This window comes from Fringilla coelebs (genome assembly GCF_963513975.1).
Source record: "Fringilla coelebs genome assembly, chromosome: 6".
In the NCBI taxonomy this organism is placed as follows: domain Eukaryota; kingdom Metazoa; phylum Chordata; class Aves; order Passeriformes; family Fringillidae; genus Fringilla; species Fringilla coelebs.
This window is the reverse complement of record NC_140034.1, coordinates 26,689,278-26,707,491: the sequence shown is the minus strand read 5'-3', so window position 1 is coordinate 26,707,491 and position 18,214 is coordinate 26,689,278. Positions and strand designations below refer to the sequence as shown.

General features: G+C 36.5%; 1 protein-coding gene across 4 annotated transcripts in view; it reads left to right on the top strand.

Annotated features, from left to right (window-relative positions):
- The window catches only part of AKAP6 (A-kinase anchoring protein 6), a 214,164-nt gene that overhangs the window by 32,207 nt on the left and 163,743 nt on the right, over positions 1-18,214 (top strand). For all 4 annotated transcript variants that reach the window (XM_084208619.1, XM_084208617.1, XM_084208618.1 and 1 more), the window contains exons 3-4: positions 1,956-2,207; positions 5,838-7,619. In XM_084208619.1, coding sequence (XP_084064745.1) covers positions 1,956-2,207; positions 5,838-7,619 — 2,034 coding nt within the window. The remainder of the gene's footprint in view (positions 1-1,955; positions 2,208-5,837; positions 7,620-18,214) is intronic.

Here is an 18,214-nt window from a genome sequence, read left to right as displayed (position 1 = left end):
AACTGCGTTATAGCCAAGAGGAAAAAACCATTAACAATCTTGAAGAAGTAAATGCAAATTGAGTTAAACTAATTAATTAGAAATATTCTTTAAATATTTGAAGCAACATCCAATTACAGCTGTGCTTTTCGGTCGTGTATCAGTTGTAGTTGGCTAAATGGATAACATGATCTTTTTCCAAATCTCAGAGAGTTTTAGTTCTGTCTGCATGTTTGTAGCATAGATGAGCACACTAATCTGGTAACTAGAGTGTCCATTTGCTCACCTGGAAGTGTGTGGGTATTGGAAGCCCTGAGCACTTGTAGCACTGCGTGTTGGCAGGTGAGGCTGTGTTGTACTTGCGAACAGAGATGCTGACTGTTACGGCAAGGGACCGAGGGCACAGGGGAAGAGATGCTGCCTTTCTCTCAATACACCTACAGTGATCTGCTCATTGAAACCCCAAGGTTTTGTGCTCATCTGGCATTTCTGAGAACTACTGCAGAGGACTTGATGAAACTGTCAGTGTTTTATTAAAATGAGCCCCTACCAATGGCACCTGATAACAGCTAATATTGTACTATCTGTTGTACAAAATTATTAAATATTATCTACAGAATTGATTTTGGTTTAATTTTTTGCATACATGCAATTGCATATTAAATACTTTGTCTTCGCTTTCACATCTGCCAAATCTGAACCTAAAGAAAGTACTGTACTATATTATTAATTTACAAATAATCAGGCTTTCTGATTTTCCTGTTATGCTACTGCCATACAAAACCCCAGTCATCAAAGACATAAGATTGCATTGTAATTGTCTGATAGAGTAGTTTCAATAGCAAATTTGAATTGCAAAATTATTATTTTCACTTCTATTTATATATATATAAAGGAGATTTCAGAATGTTTGAATTAAATGAATATTTTTTAAATAAGTAGCTCTTGGATTAAAATATGTTATTAAGTCACCTTAATCTTAGTCACCTTAAGTCACTGCCAGAGACATTGGAAAAATACTTCTAGAGTCCAGTGCCATTTTTTTTCAGTGTTTTAGTCACATTTCCTTGTATATAACATGCTTTTTACTCATAGTTTTCAAACAGAAGTGTTATTTAGAGTGTTTGCTAGATAGCATATGCCTAAATGTTCTTTAACATTGTGATTTGTCCTTTCACAAAGAGAATGAAGAATAGATTGGAATTATTTTACACTGTATGCAACACAGCCTCAATAATCTGTAACATTCATTTTAAATTTGGATAGGACACCATCCTATAAAAAGTTTAGCTTTATAACCTGGTAACCCATATTTTCTTTTTTCTTTCTCAGCACAGCTGTTCCCAGCTTCCCTGTTTTCCCTCTTTCTCCTTTTCCACCCATCTTCTGTTCAGTTTGGTGCCTAGAGCAAAAATCAGTGCCCTGTCACCACCACAGACAGCAGTGGGTAGCAGAAATAGCTTATTCCCATTGAGTCTCTCCCAGACTTTTGTCCTTCTTGGTTATAGAGGTTAGATTTAAATTTTGTCCAAATGAATTTTTTTTAATGATAGCACAGACCAGGTTCTTTGCATTTTAACTGGTGGGTATGTGTGTGTGTAGCAGAGAAGGAGATAGCTCCTGGCAATCTCATTACTTTCATTGCTATTGCTGTCTTCTAGGATGTCACTTTATGGTGTTAGTTTTCTGCTTGTGATTCATGTGATCTTGTTGTGCCATCCTTCTTTATTGTGTGCTATCTCTGCACTTACTGAGCAGTACTGCCAAATAGGACAGCTGCTGGTTCACTTGCTGTAGCATTGCCATGAATTAAAAAAAAAAAAAAAAAAGAAAAAAGTCTGGATGTATTAATTACAGTATATTTCCTCTATGAAAAAAATCTATTCTGCAGTTAATTAAAAGTACATGAAAAGTAAATCTGATCCATGAAAGGACCATGCCCATAGCTAAATATTTACTTTATTTTTCCATTACAGGATATTTGTGAAGATATATCAGATCATGTTGAACAAATTCATGCTCTACTAGAGACTGAGTTTTCCCTGAAGCTTCTGTCTTACTCTGTCAATGTGATAGTCGATATCCATACAGTGCAACTGCTCTGGCACCAGCTACGTGTTTCTGTCCTGGTTCTGAGAGAACGTATTCTCCAGGGACTACAGGATGCCAATGGAAACTACACCAGGCAGACTGATATTCTGCAAGCATTTTCTGAAGAGACTAAGGAGGTACAGTAACTAAATCCAATTTGAAGGGTTTTATCTGTGTTCCAAGCACCACATCCCTCTTGCACATTTAAAATTGCTAGGATGACAGCTTTAAGGATGACTTACTTCTAGATATTTTGCTAAATTGGTTTTAATAAGTAAAAAAAAATTTAGCTGATATCTGTTCTATTGAACCAAATTAGTGCAAATTAAGTGCAAATTAGTGCAAATAACTTTCAGAAATATCATACTAGTGGCAATGTTTTCTAGCAATGTTTCCTCTTGATTGAAATATTTTTCAGAAAGGATTTGAAAGACTTACAGAGGCACTCTGCTCCAAAGCTGTTCATCTGGTCACTTGGATATTTAAGGTTTACACCCAATTCAAAAGTTAATTTCAGTCTGCTGTGATTTCTTCAGTGAAAGTTTAGACATTTCCTTTCTGCATACACAAATGTGAAGCTTACAAAATGTTTCCAAAACTTTCCAGCTTAGGTCAACATTCCCCTATAGCAAGATGTTGGTCTTTATTTGAGTGGCAATTCTGCATTATGTCTTGAAACAGTCATACATTTTTTCTGAGAAACACTGATGCAAGAATTGTACACTGTTTACTCTGACTGTGTGCCAAATTTACATACCTGTAAATGGTTTGTGGAGTTGGGTTCATTTAACTAAAATGCCTTTTCCTTTGAGTTTATCATTACTAAATTAACTTAGTCAGAAGGGCACTACTGGCCTACTTTTTTAAACTTAAAGAAGATGGACATTTTTGATAGTTAATGGTTAATAGATAAGATGCTGAAGATTTTTCTTTTCAGTCCTAAATTTAAGATAAAATGCTTTCATAATGGTTAGGTGCATTTAGAGAAAGAGACCTCTAGATCAGTGACATCAATTCTGTGACCTGTGTTACAGAGGAGTCAGAAGTCCCGTAGACACGTCCTGAGTTTCATATCACTCAAGTTCAAAGAGAATGTGAATAATTCTCTGCTCCATGTTGGGTTTTATATTTTTCTTTGGCACAATGAAGGGGGTGGTCAGAAATCAATGCTCAGAGATGCCCTGGCCTACCCTCCATGCCCCCTCTTCCTGATGTGTACATACCTGGCTCTTTCAGATTCAGTTTCTGCTTTGCCCTTGCTGGTAAAACGCTGGCAGGGCTGAAGGAAATCTACTCCTGTCTATACCCAGGTTTGTGAGTCAGTGGGGAGTCATTATTTTATGACAAGGACATGGTAATTTCAAGACATAGAGAAGCTGCATATTCAGATACTAAGAAACAGGAAATGTTCCATCTGGATCTGATTACAACTGCTGTAAAAAACATCCCTGCTATAGAGAGAAGGACTGACTGAGGAAGAAAAGATTATTTCTCAGTAGGGAAAACACATGTTGCCAGATAGGCTTACATGGTACTATGACATGAAATATACTGACATTATTGTTTTTATCCACCCCAATTAAAACATAAATAATATTTGATCAATTTAATGGCTAGCAATAGCAGGGACACAAAATTGATATCAAATTTCTGCCCTATTGCTTGAATAGGTCCACAGAAATTGCTCTGCAATTTCTAACCTTCAGGTACTCGAGCTTTTTATGAGGTATAATGATACTGGCTTTAGTTGATAAACATATACATTAATAAAATATAATGTAGGGACAATTGTACCTACTCTTAACAATCTTTTATTTAGCGTTTGGATCTTTAAAGGAAGCATGACTACATGAAAAGGAAAAAAACCCCAAACTACGGCATTCCTATTGATGGCCATACAAATAATTAAATTTAATATTTTTCTGAGATAAAAACAATAAAAGCATGATAATACTGGCATTAAATAAAACTCATATGAAGCAGACATTTCAGAGGCTGCTTGGAAAATGATCAAGTAAGATGGTTTAATGCATATGATTGTAAATTGTATTAATGTAAATAAACACATTTTTAAGAGACACAGGAATGGAGCTCATTATTCAGAAAAAATAAAGGCCTTTAGGGCCTTGGAAATGTTTTGATTTATATGTGGTTTTACAGTTTCTAATAATTTCCTGAGATTTGAAGGACAATGCAGCTTGTTTAGTCACTATTTTCCTTAGTAAATGCAGCTCCAATATATAAATTTGACAGATATATAGAAAATTCCCCTTTTAGTTCTGAGCTGTTGACAATGCCAAATTTGTGGCATGGGATCTACATCTGGATAGAATCAGTATCCAAGACTGTGGCTGATAACTACCCTTCTAGTAATTTTTTTTCAATAAATGTTTTTATCTTGAGGATTTTATTCAATTTTTACTTTAAGTAAAGGGGGGGAGTGTATGGAGTACAGGGCTCAGATATTGTATGTTTTTATTTTTATGGGTGTTGGCAAACACTAGCCTTCTTTATCAATATAATTCCTGTTCAGATCAAATCCATGTAGTTTACTGTGAGATGGAGAGATTACATGGTTACTGCACCTTCTTCAAGCATGATGCTAAGGGTCTTTAAGCTATGGATTTGGGCAGTGTAGTGTGACGAGTTATTCCAGAGAATAATTCAGACATACAAAACTATTGCAGATACTCAGGAGTTTGCTTCAAAAAACTGTTATGAGAACAAACCAGGAAAGAAAGGCCAGTATACTGATTAGACATGTAAAACTAGAATCCTAGAACATGAATTTCTCCCCTTTGTGATATTTTTTTAAAGTAGTCTCTATAAGCAAAAGTCCTGTATGTTAGATCTACTGAAAATATGCTTTACGCTGTATACTAAATATAATTTTGCTGTGAATGTTTTTTATCATGCAGTTTTGGATCTTAATCTCATCACATTTTTTTACTGTCCTTCAAAAAAGACCAAAATATTTATAAGCATTAGTTTGACTTTGATCTTAAAATCTCATTTACCACCAGAAATGGTCTCCTCTGGCTATGTCCATGTTTCTGAGACTGAAGGACTTCCACTGAGAAAATATTGATAAAGGAGCATGTCAGGCTGGAGGCTTAACATTATAGTTTCTTTTCCGTGTGCCATTCTTCCTTTGTGTTCTAAATATCTGGCAAATAAATTTTCAGGTGATAATGCTACCAAAAAAAAAAGTGAAATGTAATTAGCTGTCTCTATCTTATAATTATGGGAACAAATGCCCATCATTGTTTTTTCCAAGCATCGTGCAGCATTCTGTCAATCAACTGAAAGATGGTAGAACAGCATGGATTTTTGAGAAAACAATATTAGCAAGGAGACTGGTACACTCAGCAGCCCCCAAGGTACCCTCCCTCCTGTTTGATGTAGTCAACACAGGAAATACTTCAAGTCTGCTGTATAGAATTTCTGAATCCCCACCCACACAGTAAGTAAAACTGAAAGCAGAATTAAATCAGGAAAATACCAATAAAAAAGTGAGTTGCTGTTTTAGGTCGCTTGCTGTACTGGACTGAAATGAAGCATTTTTCAACTTACTGCCATTTTTAATTCCCAAATACTTCAGAATGGTTAGCTTATTACAGGGTACTGCAAAAATAGATAGGTCAATGATGAACCCTTCTCCAGATGTTAGGCAGTGAAACACAGGAATTGTTTTTTGTTTCATTACTTTGTGTGTTCTGTGTATGAAAATTAATATTAAAAAAATACCATTTCTTTGTGTATTTCAGGATCGTCTTGACTCTTTAACTGAAGTTGATGATTCTGGACAGTTAACCATCAAATGTTCTCAAAATTACTTGTCCCTGGATTGTGGTATTACTGCATTTGAACTATCTGACTACAGTCCTAGTGAAGATTTGCTTGGTGCTCTGGATGACATGACCTCCAGTCAAGGGAAAGCAAAATCATTTGAATCCTGGAACTACAGTGAGATGGATAAGGAGTTTCCAGGACTTATCAGAAGTGTGGGTTTACTTGCAGTAGCAACAGATTCCATTGCTTCCCAGTGTAACGAAGCTTTGAAGGAGAAAGAAAATCATGTACCTCTTTCAGCAGAAGATGGAGAAGAAACCAAAGACAAGAAAACATCACATGATCTCTCACTAGCATCTCCTTCTGGAAATTCCTCTCTTTCTAAAGGACCTTTCTCTGAAAATGGTGTTTTACCTACTGACAGCAAAGCAGTTTCCATATCAAAGAATCCAGAGTGCAATCCTCCACAGCACACTGGTGAAAATATCAAACACTCTCACTGTGAAAATTCAACACCTAAGAGGTCCATAAGAGACTGCTTTAACTATAATGAAGACTCTCCTACCCAGCCTACATTGCCAAAAAGGGGTCTGTTTCTGAAAGATGATGTGTTCAAAGAGTACATGGAAGCCAACGATTTAAAAAGGCAAATCTCACAAATAGTTAAAAATGAGATGAGTAGAAGTACACCATCATTGTTAGATCCACCAGACAGGTCCAAGCTTTGCCTAGCTTTACAGCCACCCTATACTAACAGTCCATCTGCAGTTAGTCAGTCATACGATTGCTTAAATACAATAAGTGATAAGAATCTTGAGTACACAATAAATAATCACTTCAAAGACAGTCCTATCATTCTAGGAAAGTGTACTTTCTACAACAGTAAAGAAAAATCAAAGCACAAGAAGTCTCATGATTCTCCAGAGAAACTGAAAACTGACAGAACGCCTGGAAGTATGTGTAAAACAGCTCCATCGACCCAGGTCAAAAAAAGAGGGTGTTCTCTGCAGAATGGAATTACTTCTCATAGCTCTAAGTCTCTGGAGGAGACAGAAACAGATTCTTCTGCATCGTCAGATTGTTGTAACCAGAGAGATCCAAATGGGCAATCGCAAGGTAAAACTGAGCCCTTCGGCTCACCAACGCGTAGCCAAAACAGTGCTTCTTCAGCTGGTTCTGAGCTTTCCAGCTCATCCCCTCTTCTGCTGAGAAGAAAGAAAAATAAAAGCTTATCTTCAACACCACACTATACTCAAAAAACCACTAAGGACAATGAGGTGTGGTATGGATCTGATGAATATTTAGCACTTCCTTCACATCTCAAACAGACTGAAGTATTAGCTTTAAAACTTGAAAATTTGACAAAGTTGCTGCCCCAAAAGCCTAGAAGAGAAACCATTCAAAACATTGATGACTGGGAGCTGTCAGAAATGAACTCAGATTCAGAAATGTATCCAACATACCAGACAAAAAAGCACAAAAAAAGGGGTAGAATTTCACCAAGTTCTTCAAGTGATATAGTATCCTCCTTAGGTGACAGTATTGAATCTGGTCCTCTCAGTGATATTCCCTCTGATGAAGATCTTTGTATGCCTGTATCTTGCATTAAAAAATATATTGAAGAAAAGTCAGAAAGGACTGCTGCCACTCAGCCCACAGGGAATGAGACATCTTCAAATAAATCAGCTTTAATTCATCAACTGATGCAAGATATACAACATCAAGAGAATTATGAAACCATATGGGAAAAAATTGAGGTAAGGCAATAATCCTATGTTCTTTACTATGTTCTTGAGAAGCCTGTATGTGGAGATGGAGCTGCTGGCAGGGAAAAGGTTGCTTCTTTGTTTTCTTCTAATGCTGAAAATCATTTTATCTGGTGACTGCTGGGAGTAGAGAAGAGCAGCAATTATTGTAATTATAATGGACTGAACTTAACTTTAACTAACTAAACAGGATTTGCCTATATTATTTTACTTACATCAATGCCTTTAAACTTGGTAAAACATTATTTTACCAACAGCACTTCTCTTTGCCAGGATTTGGTACATGATAAGTTATTTTTTGTAGGAAAAAGTAAAATAAAATTAGAGAATCAGGGATCTTTGCTGTATTTGAATGAAATTATACTTTATATCGTCTGCATATTATGTTCATTAAAATTATTTGCTTTAGTCTAAGAATAGGAATCTTGATTCCTGTCAAATTAGGTATAATAGCAACATTTCTTTTTAATTAGTTCTCTTCCCTTGCAGTGATTATTTTCCCTCCTGTGTTGGTGAAGCTAAGCATCGCCTCATTTTTACTAACTTTCATAATCCTTCTTAAATAATAGCAGTGTATTAGTGCAATATGCTAGAGCAATAATTGTATACTATTCCATTGAACTTCAGATGAGATGGGACTTCACTCAGAAGTCTTTCTTGAGAATAAAGATAAACTTTGGAAAGGGAGGTGAATTTGAATGAATAACTAAAGAAAGGTCTAGCCATCTCACCAATATAATTCTTAGATTACATTCACAGTAAATGTTTCTTTCAGTTTTCTGATTTGTCTTCCTGGCCATTGCAGAGAACTCTTCACCTCAGAACGTTTCGTGTCCATCCTCAATGGCATTTAAGTTTACAGAAAAGAAAGCTCCATCTCTATTGGTTTTCAAAATGCTTTAAAATTTGTAACACGTGTATTAAAGGGTGATGTTGACATCTAAATGCTAAATCTGATATCGGCAATATCTTCTGTGTTATCAGGTTGTGTATGAGCTGAGAAAAAAGGACTAGTTTTATATGGCCAGAAAGTCCTTCTTACCAAGCACAGTTCCTGTAACTTTTGAAGGCATGGGAAGTATTATGATTAGTAGGGAAATAGTTGAGCTAGAGATATTTGAATATAAAGTAGGGGTAGGAAATACAGAAAGAGAAATTTCTTCTAAAACAAATGAGGGTGCAGCAGCTGTCAGCTGTGAAGGGCAGTGTGTAATGATGCAAACTTCTCCCTCTGTCTTCATGGGTGGGGCTCATCTTCCAGACTTTGATGAAAGAACTGTCTTAGTAAGTGCAAATTGTTTCTGGCCTTGACTCTGTGTAGTGTTGAAAATTAGTCCAGCTGAAGCTGACATATATATATATGAGCCCTTCATTCTGTGAAAGCAACAAAGCCCATCAAAACTGCTTGTGAATACATAAGATGCTGTTTTTCAAATGACACTGCAAGGGCCTGTTTAAGAATGGGATTGTTGAGTGTCTAGGGACCAGTACCTTCCACTAGATGCTGACTTCCTTTTGGCACAAAACAGGTGGCAGAGAAACTTCTTGTATCATACTCTCAAATCACCATATTTATTTTTATCTAACTTTTTGAAAAGGTAATTCTCTTTTGAGGGGCTGTCTGTCTTTGTGTGAGTCCTTGCAGCTGCAATTCAACCCCACCAGAATGGTAGAGTAAGAACCTGCTGTAACAACTGGCTGCAGCTGTAAACACCCTCTTCCCCTCCATCCTTTCCTGAACATCTCCTCTGGAGAGTGGATTGAGCTTGTGACAGGAATTAAAAGTAGTTAGCTGTTTCTATGGCCAGGGTAAACCCCTCTAGCTAGTGACTCCAGCTGCTGCTTGTGTCCTTGAGGAACTTGACTGCTGCTGACACTGCACTTTCTACAATTTCTCAGTGTTTCTGGTTGTGATAAATGTTTGGAAAATGTTAACGTGGAATTTGAAAATAATCTTATGAAGTGGGTTTGGCTCATAGTAAAAGAAGGGCTTTAAACAGAAAGAAGAGCAGATGCAAAGAGGACTGCTAGGAAGAGAGAGCTCAGTATTCCATCAGCTTAAAAACAGCGCATAAGTAAGTTTCATATTTCACTAAATGTACTTCCTGAATAGTGAATAAAAATAACCAGGTGAAAATATTTGAAATACTTGAGGAAAATGATACTATTTTAAAGAATACCCAAGCTGCTTATTTACCCAAGTTTTTCTATTACTGCTAGTTATTAAATCTTCTTCTTGTAAGACTAGTTAAAAACTGATTTTTCACTTTTTCAAAAGCTCTGACCAAGGTAAATCCTGTCTTAGTGACAATATGATGCCTTGCTGAGATACTTTAGTTTGACATAAGTAATAAGAAAATAGAGAATTCCTCCTTTATGTGATGCTATGAAATATTGTGAACAAAGAGGAATCTAAGGAAAACTCCCACACCTGTATCACAATTAAGGTCTTTCTTTTACTATATCTCCTGCTTCACAATTCCCTAAGGCAAGAATAAAAAATGTGTCATTGCTTTTTTTCAATTATTGTAAATTTGCTCTTGTGTTAATTCTGTTATCTAAGAACATGTATCCCACTCAAAAAGGAGTTTCCCAATTTCACAAATATATGTCTTAGCAATAATTCAATACTGCTTTCGTTAGCAGCAGTTTTGTGCTGAAGAAGTCAGATCTGAAAGGTGAACTTCGTTTTGAGGACAGAAGAAGCGTGCTTATTCCTATTAGTAATCCAATCCAGTTGCACTGCTACAAATGTCTAGCATGATGTATTTTATTTATTAAGATTGTAAACAAAACTAAAATAACTTAGTCTTTCATTTAGAGGTTATGACAACTTAGAAACAACTGGAAGCCTCAAAATCATTGAAAGTAGTATTTAGCTAGGTAATAGGAAAAAAAAAAGTAAATTTTGGTATTTTATTATGATTACTATGGGAATATTTTGGAATTAGTATAAATCTGGTAATATCTTCACAGAAGGTAATTTGTTGAAAATATGCTTAAGCATTTAAAAAAATTAATAATTTCTTAATTATAGAAATGATAGTCATGGGCAGAAACTGATAAATTGTTATTTTTCATACTTCAAAATTAGGTTGATGTCCTTGCATAGGCATTATCATACCATTAATATTCCTGTCTGTCTACACATAGGACTCTGCTCAACAGCCCCATTTGCTGTTACATAGGGCCACTTTCTTGCTTTGCAATAAATATTGCATAATCTTGTCATATTTTGTCTTCCACTGCAGGTAGCCCTCTGGCCTATGTTTTTTGTACCCTTAGTAATGGGCGCCTTTATTCTGGGGCGCAAAACAATTTATGTGGCTGTTACTTTTATGTTTCAGAAATTACTCTTTGGAGTTAAATGTGAAAATAAGTGATAGCAAATTCTGAATGTTCCTCTCATTGTTTTAGTTCAGCTTTTAGGAGCTGCCCCAAATGAATTTTAGAATGCAGATTAAGCTCTATAGTTTCTGTTACAGTAGCTAAAAGGGGAACAGATATAACACCAGCATTCTCACAGATAACAATAGAGTTCTTTGCTATAAGAATTTGGCTCTTTGCCACTTCTCATATGTGACAGTAGGACTTCAGAGTATCAGTTTGAGAATGCTTCAAGGTTTGCTTTCTGTGAGAAAGCTGTTTTCCTTAAGATCATATTAATAATTAGGTTTTCCCCCCATTTTTATGTGCAAACTGAAAAATTGGGAGCAAAAACTTATTTTGGACTGATCTAATGGCAATATATTTTCAATCATTTTATGTGAATAAAATAGAATAACAATAAAGTAACCTTGTTCTGGCAGTTTTATCTCTTTTTCTGGAAATTGATACTAGATTGACTATACTGATATCCTTGTGCTGTAATATGTCATCACTGGTAATTCCATCTACTTGTTTTTGGAGGGCACTATTAAAAAGGTTAGCAATGTAACCATTTGCAAGACCCTTCATTTAAGGGAAGATGTGTTTGCTTTGTAGGCCTCAGGGTTAATTGTATGGAGCAAATAGCTGTTTTATTTTGTTTTTGTTATTGTGTTGTTGTTGCTGTATAGATTTATGGCTTGTTTTATCACAGGCTCCGTTTTTGAAAGAGGCAGCTGAATTTCCTCTGCAAGAAGCAATTTGATATCAATTGATCCCATATTTTCAGTACATCCCATTTCATAAACTTGTCCTGAGCTCCATTGGCTCCATATTTTGTCTGTGTAGCCCAGTCAGTCTTAGCATCCCACCTTCTGGATGTAATAAGGAGATAAAATAATGCTGCTCTTTGAGTTTTTCAGCTGTCAGTTACAGCATACCCCACAGTTCCTACAGCAAAGAGGTGGATAAGAATTTTACTGCCTTCCAGGACCAGGCAGGGAGCCCCTCACCCTTCTGTAACCATTTACCCCTCCTGAACCCAGGATACCCCAGGAGAGCAGAGGTCTAAGATCCCTGTTTTAAATTGTAGTAATGGGAATAACTTTCCTGTTAAGGAGAATCTTAGGATCAGTGTAGCCTGCAGAGGAGGGTGCAATATCATTATCTAAACTTGCTACTGTGACAGATAGCTGGTCAGTTGGGGTGGGAAAGATTTCCATTTTTAGAGAATAGCCAAAAAAAGTAACTAAATGGTAGACTTCTGCAAGTGCTTAATGGACTTGGTAGAGCAAGTTTGTGTTGGAGATGTGGCTGAAGTCCATTTGAGTAGTGGAGAGCCGGTTTGTTTCAAAATGGTTGGAGAGCTGACACAGAGGGGAAATAATTTGTTTAGATTGAAAGAGGACAGAGTTGCTTCTGGACAGAGAGTGGACTGAAAACACATCAGTATAGCTAAGGTAGAAGCTGGATTGCTTTAGGGGAAGTTTACTCGTGTTTGGAGGTGATTAGAGGGAAAAGCTTGCAGAGAGGTCAGATGCAGTTTGAGCTGTCGGGCTAAGGTACTGAAAAACTGATAGGAACTGATAACTCTGATGAAGCTTGGTAACAAAGAGAAACGTGGAACTGAAATCAGTAATGTCAGAATGGGAGGAAAAAACCCAAACATAATCAATATGGCACAGACCTGGCATTTTTTGAATTACCAGATAAAGGATTTTTAAAGTGTTGTAGTGCTCCCCTTATATCTCTTGCTTTCAATAACTTAGTGCTTCAATATTTGCTCCTTTAAAATAAATGGCTTTTCATAGTTTTCCTAACAGTATGCTTGCCAAAATCTGTTCATTTCTGAATCTTACTGCTTCATACAATTTAGATTGAAATACTGCTTTTGGTCGCTGACCAGTTTATAAAAAACAGTAAGTGAAAGAGGTATCAGATCCAGAAATTCCTTGGCAGCTCTGCAGTTTTCTCAGCAGTCTTGCTGCTTGGTGCAGCATAATTGAAAATGTCACTTCACATTTTGTACTGAGAGACAAGTTTGTGCTTTGCTGTTTTGAGTCTGATGATGCTCCCCTGCTTCAAAAGCCTTCAAGCTGGTTAAACCATTGTTAAGCAATAATGTTGTATACATATGGAACTCTCAGATTTAGGCAGACAAATAGAGCTTTGCTAGAAGATATTGAAATACAGTGAGCTCTCTGTTCCCCACTTAGTTCCTAACAGTTTGCTTGAATTTTAAGCAGCTCCTCCAAGTACATTCACTTTTCTTTGGCATTTGCCTTACCAGAAATAGTTTGAGCATGTTCGAAACCAGAGATTTCCAAAAAATGGCAGCTTCTTTCTAAGCTGTGAGAATTCTGCATTTTTAACTCTGCAACTGACTGCAGGAATTATGCTTCCTTAATGAAACATTTCTATTGTGAAGCATATGCTTGTTTGGAATGGTTTGAATTTCCACTGTAAAGACCTCAGAATGATTTGGCAGTGAGTAGTTTTAGATCAGGGTTTTTTTACATTCAGGATTTGGCAAGTCATTCCAAATAATTTATGGTGGGGGGAAGGGAAGGGAGGAGGGGAGAGAAAGAAATAGAAAGAAATCTGCTCCCAGATAATTTTAGTGGCATTGCTTTGAGGGTATGTCTTCACTAGCATTTAGAACTGGTGGTAGTGGATATGCCTATGTCCAATGTTTGGCTCACATTTGATATGAGACTTTTAACTGCAAAAAGCCTTATAATTCTGTGCTTTTTTGTACATATTTAGATACCACAGGGATGGCTATGAACAGTTTAGATGAACCAAGAAGCAGCTGCTTTTGCGTAAATGTGAGCCCTCCATTTCCATTCTTACACAGGTCAGCTTTATGTGACCACAGGCTTTATGACCTAGAGTCATATCTTAATCATCTATACCACAGCATAGCCACAGGCTACAATCAGAGCATCCACATTCTTTATTTGTGAACTGGGAAATTTCTTGATATTGGTTGAGGATCTGTGGATCTCTGCTATTAGGCTTAAGGGTGTAAAAGGGTTGAAGGGGGAAGAGATGGAAGAGTAAGACTGCAAGAGCCGAACTTCTTGCTCTCACTGTAGCCAAGGACAGGCAGGAAGGTGAGCAGAGGGTAGCAGGTGACTTACCTGGATAGCCAACAGAGGCTCCAGATTCAACAGGGACACAGCTGTAATTTGGACAATGAATCATTGGTGACTTCAAGGTGATCTTATGATATACTTGTTTCTATCAGTGCAGAGAAGCTCTGTTTGTGATTGTTTGGTGCATTCAGTTTTCTCATGAAGGCAGAGAAAGACACACAGAAATCACTGAAGTAGGTTTGGAAGCTTTCAAAACAGAGTCAAATTGCATTGGGAATTTACTTCAGTGTGAGTGTGGTGGTTTAAAAAGGATCTTCTGTTTTTTAGGATTGAATCATCTGTAACTGCTGTCTTATAGGTGCTGGTGCTGTGGAGGAGGTTGGTTCATTGTGAAGAGTATGAGATAACTTCAGATCTGTCCTGTTACTTACTTACTGTATTGATTTTATGGCTCCTTGAAGTGCCTCCATTATTAAACAGAAAACTATTACATTTGAAATTACAGTTACTAATATTCCCTTAAAAATGGTAAATACAAAGGAGTGAGAGAAAATGCTCACTGCCTTTTACATTCATACTGCCTTTCACAATGTTTTAAGGTCTAGCTTACAATATTATGTTACATAATATACTTAGTCTCTATGGTACTCATGTTTTATGTATCTTCTGTGAGGAAGTACAGGATATTCCAGAAACGTACAGTATACCAAAATTGCTATGCTCTATTCTAAATATTTAATTTTTTAAATAATACATTGCTGCTAATTTTCACCTAAATAAAATTCCAGTCTATCTGCTGTTAACACATCATTGCCTTAAAATGTGTACATGCTAGACATGAGTCAGAGCAAGACAAATGAGCAAGGGTCTTGAGAGGATTAACCTGAAAGGAAAGATCAAATCCACTTACATAAGATTATTGCGTAACTTCTCAAAATCTCTTCATATCTTTTTCTTCTTGTGTGTCTTTATATATTTTGACAGCAACTAGTTTTCTTTCCTTCATCCTTTCCAGTACCTTATGATCAGGAATGAACCATTAAATCATGCTGACTGTCAAATCATAGTTGTCATCATTAGGCATCAGAGTGAATATAATTTGTGGTAAATATGGTCAGGAAACTGTCTCTCAGAGGCTTGTTTCTGACTGTCTGTCTGCTTATGCAGTTTTTCTTTATTTATGTTGACAGTAACCAAAAGGGCAAAAAAATTTTTGTCTTTGCTTCAGGTTTTGAAGCAGAGATAAACCTCACAAACAGCTGAGGTATTCTTCCTGTATCAAACTGGGGTTGTATCTGAATTTTCCTAAATTCTTAATAAAGACTTATTTTGATCCCTGACTTACATTCAGGTCAAGTAAGGTTACCCAAGCGAGAGCTAGATTTGCTTCTGGTTTCCTTTGCCAGTGTTTGGAGTCTCTCCAGACTAACACTGGGAGAACCGCTAAGCAGACAGATTTTTGGTAGTAGACAGTGTAGATGTTCAAGTCACAGTAACTTAATATTACTAAGCACTTTTTCTCTGCTGATGCCAGCATGTGACTACATGAATGTTTCCTCATGGAGCTATATGTGACTAAAGACACCCAGGGTAATTTAAAATCATCTGTTGTACCATTAGCTGCAAGACAATTACAGCAGCTAACCTAAAAATGTCTCAGGTAAGTCCAAACTAGGGTCATGTATTGCAGTTCAAATCTCTTGCAGCTTTGTTGAGGTAGAGAAAGCCAGGGGATAAAAAGCAAATGTGTAAAACACCAGAAAATCTTCTGCAATTAAAAATAAAGAAGACAAAAGGAAACAAGTACAGAGATTTTTTAAAATTTTTGTTCCATAAGTATGTTCAAATCTGTGGATAAAAAATGTTCAGAATTAGGGTCTAAAGAGGGTGTAGAAGAAGGCCCTGGAGATCACTAAAAAAAGAAGCTTTCTAAAATGGAAAGTTGATGAATTAGGAAGCAAATGAAAAGAAGTTAATGGAGGAACTAATAGTGACAGGATTTCTTTGGAGACTGCAGGTGAACAGGAACCGGGTGCATAACAGGAGGCTAAATGAGGAAACCAGAGGAATAATAATGGAGTAAAGAGAAGAGGTGGTGAATCTTAATCTCTCCTTACTGTTGCCATATTTAGCAAAGAGTGGCAATCACGATTTCCCTTTTTAAAAATTCAGGAATCTTAACTGCAAAACAAGTTCATGGGTCAAAGAATTACAATATCTCTTGTGAGGTGACAGACTTAACCTCTTCTAACCAATTAGCCTTGAAAAATAAGAAATGCTGAATTAAACGTACTGATTTTGAAAAGGAATGGTGGTCATTATATCTTAAGTCATGTCAGTGATACAGCAGAGGTCAATATATTTAGCACTTGCCCACAAGCAAACGCTTGTTCTGTTCTATTTTAGTAAAAAGTGATTTTTTCCTTCTTTTTCGAAAACTTTTCAGAGGTGGGGATATATTGCCCTCTTGAGGCAAAAATAACTTACTGCACTTATTTTACAGCTTTTTAATTTCCTTCTCAAATGAATGAGCCCCGCACGGCTTTACAAACGTGGTTGATAGAAACTCGGAGAGTAAATAAATCATAAACTAGAACATTTCCCCCTTGTTAATATAATTTTTTCTCTAGTGTAGTCTCCAAGAGACTTTTTGCTATGTATTTTATCCCAACAAATGTAATGTTGAAATAGAGAACTAGAGTAATATTATCTAAATAAACAGTGTTTGCCCCGGCTTTACGACCATCAGGTCAAGAATATAGTGGCTTTCTTTCTTTATCTGTCACTTACTGGCTTACTTACTAAAAACTTTTTGTAAAAATAATCAACATAACTTGTATTCCAAAGGCACTGAAAATCCCATGGAATTAATTTTGTGCTGTGGTGTAAGGGTATAAAATCTGGCTATTTTGATTCTTCTAATGTGATTTATTCTTTGTTTGTGAAAATGTAGCATTTTTGGAACTTCACAAAGCATTGTTTAATTGACATAATTCCACTCAGACTTCAGGCTACAGGTGCAACATAGTGTGTGTATACCATGTGTACCTTTCAAGGAATTAAATGCTTGGGGAACGAGGTTAATTTCTAGCAACTGTGAGATCAAAAAGGAAAGAAATGTTGGGATCCCCCAGTTGGGGGGTGCCACCATGGCTCAAGTTGAGTGTCCTCCAGTGCCCAACATGCACGTGCAAGGTAGCAGCTGACCATCAGATGGAAATAGCAGCTGCACAAGGGCATTCCACCCCCAGTCCTCTCTCTGAAGCCCAAACACTCAGGGTATGTAAACCAAGGAATGATGGCCATCCATAACTGCCTATTTTTCAGAGCAGAGTAAAGCTTTGTACTAATCTATTACATAAAGGATGTAATATGGATAAAGTTGTAAATGGAGATTAGTTTGTCTTTTGGATGCAGTTCATCTCATAATCAATACATACATTAGCTGTAAAAAAATCTGAAAATAAATTATGTTGTCAACACAACATTTAAAATAATTACATGAAGAGGAAATGCAGTACTTCCAAGTACCCTTACATCACTGTAAGTTGCTTCAACATCCATAGTTATATTAGCAGCACTTTTACACAAAGCATCAGGCTAAGTCCTAAATTTGCTGAAAATTAAGATCTTATTTAGAGACTTCCATTATCATTAGAGTCTGGATCTAGATTGCTGAGTAACAAACATTTCAAATTGAAAGAAAGGAAACAGTGCTTATCAGGAGACTTAATTTTAGGTTTACCTGTAGAATAAATAATAAATATGTATTTTCAAACAAGAGGTCCTGAACTAACTTCTATATTTTCTATTCTAGTTTAAAGTGCACAAAAAAAAAAAAAAGGGAATTTGGGACTGTGAAGTGGATGTGAATTTACTACAGCTTTGTGCTACTACCCTTTATACAGTACATAATAGCTCATTTTGGTGTCCGGCATTTTTATCAAAGACAGGCCTCTCTCCTGTGCTGTGCTCATGGTCCCTTCAGAATCCAGACACTCCTTCCAGCTGCTGCAGCTGCAGAGCTGAAGTCGCCCTTTCTGGGAATTACTGGCATTTTTGTGCCTCAGGCAGATTTATTTGCTGTTATCACCCTTTTCTTGATACATCCTTGGCTACAAA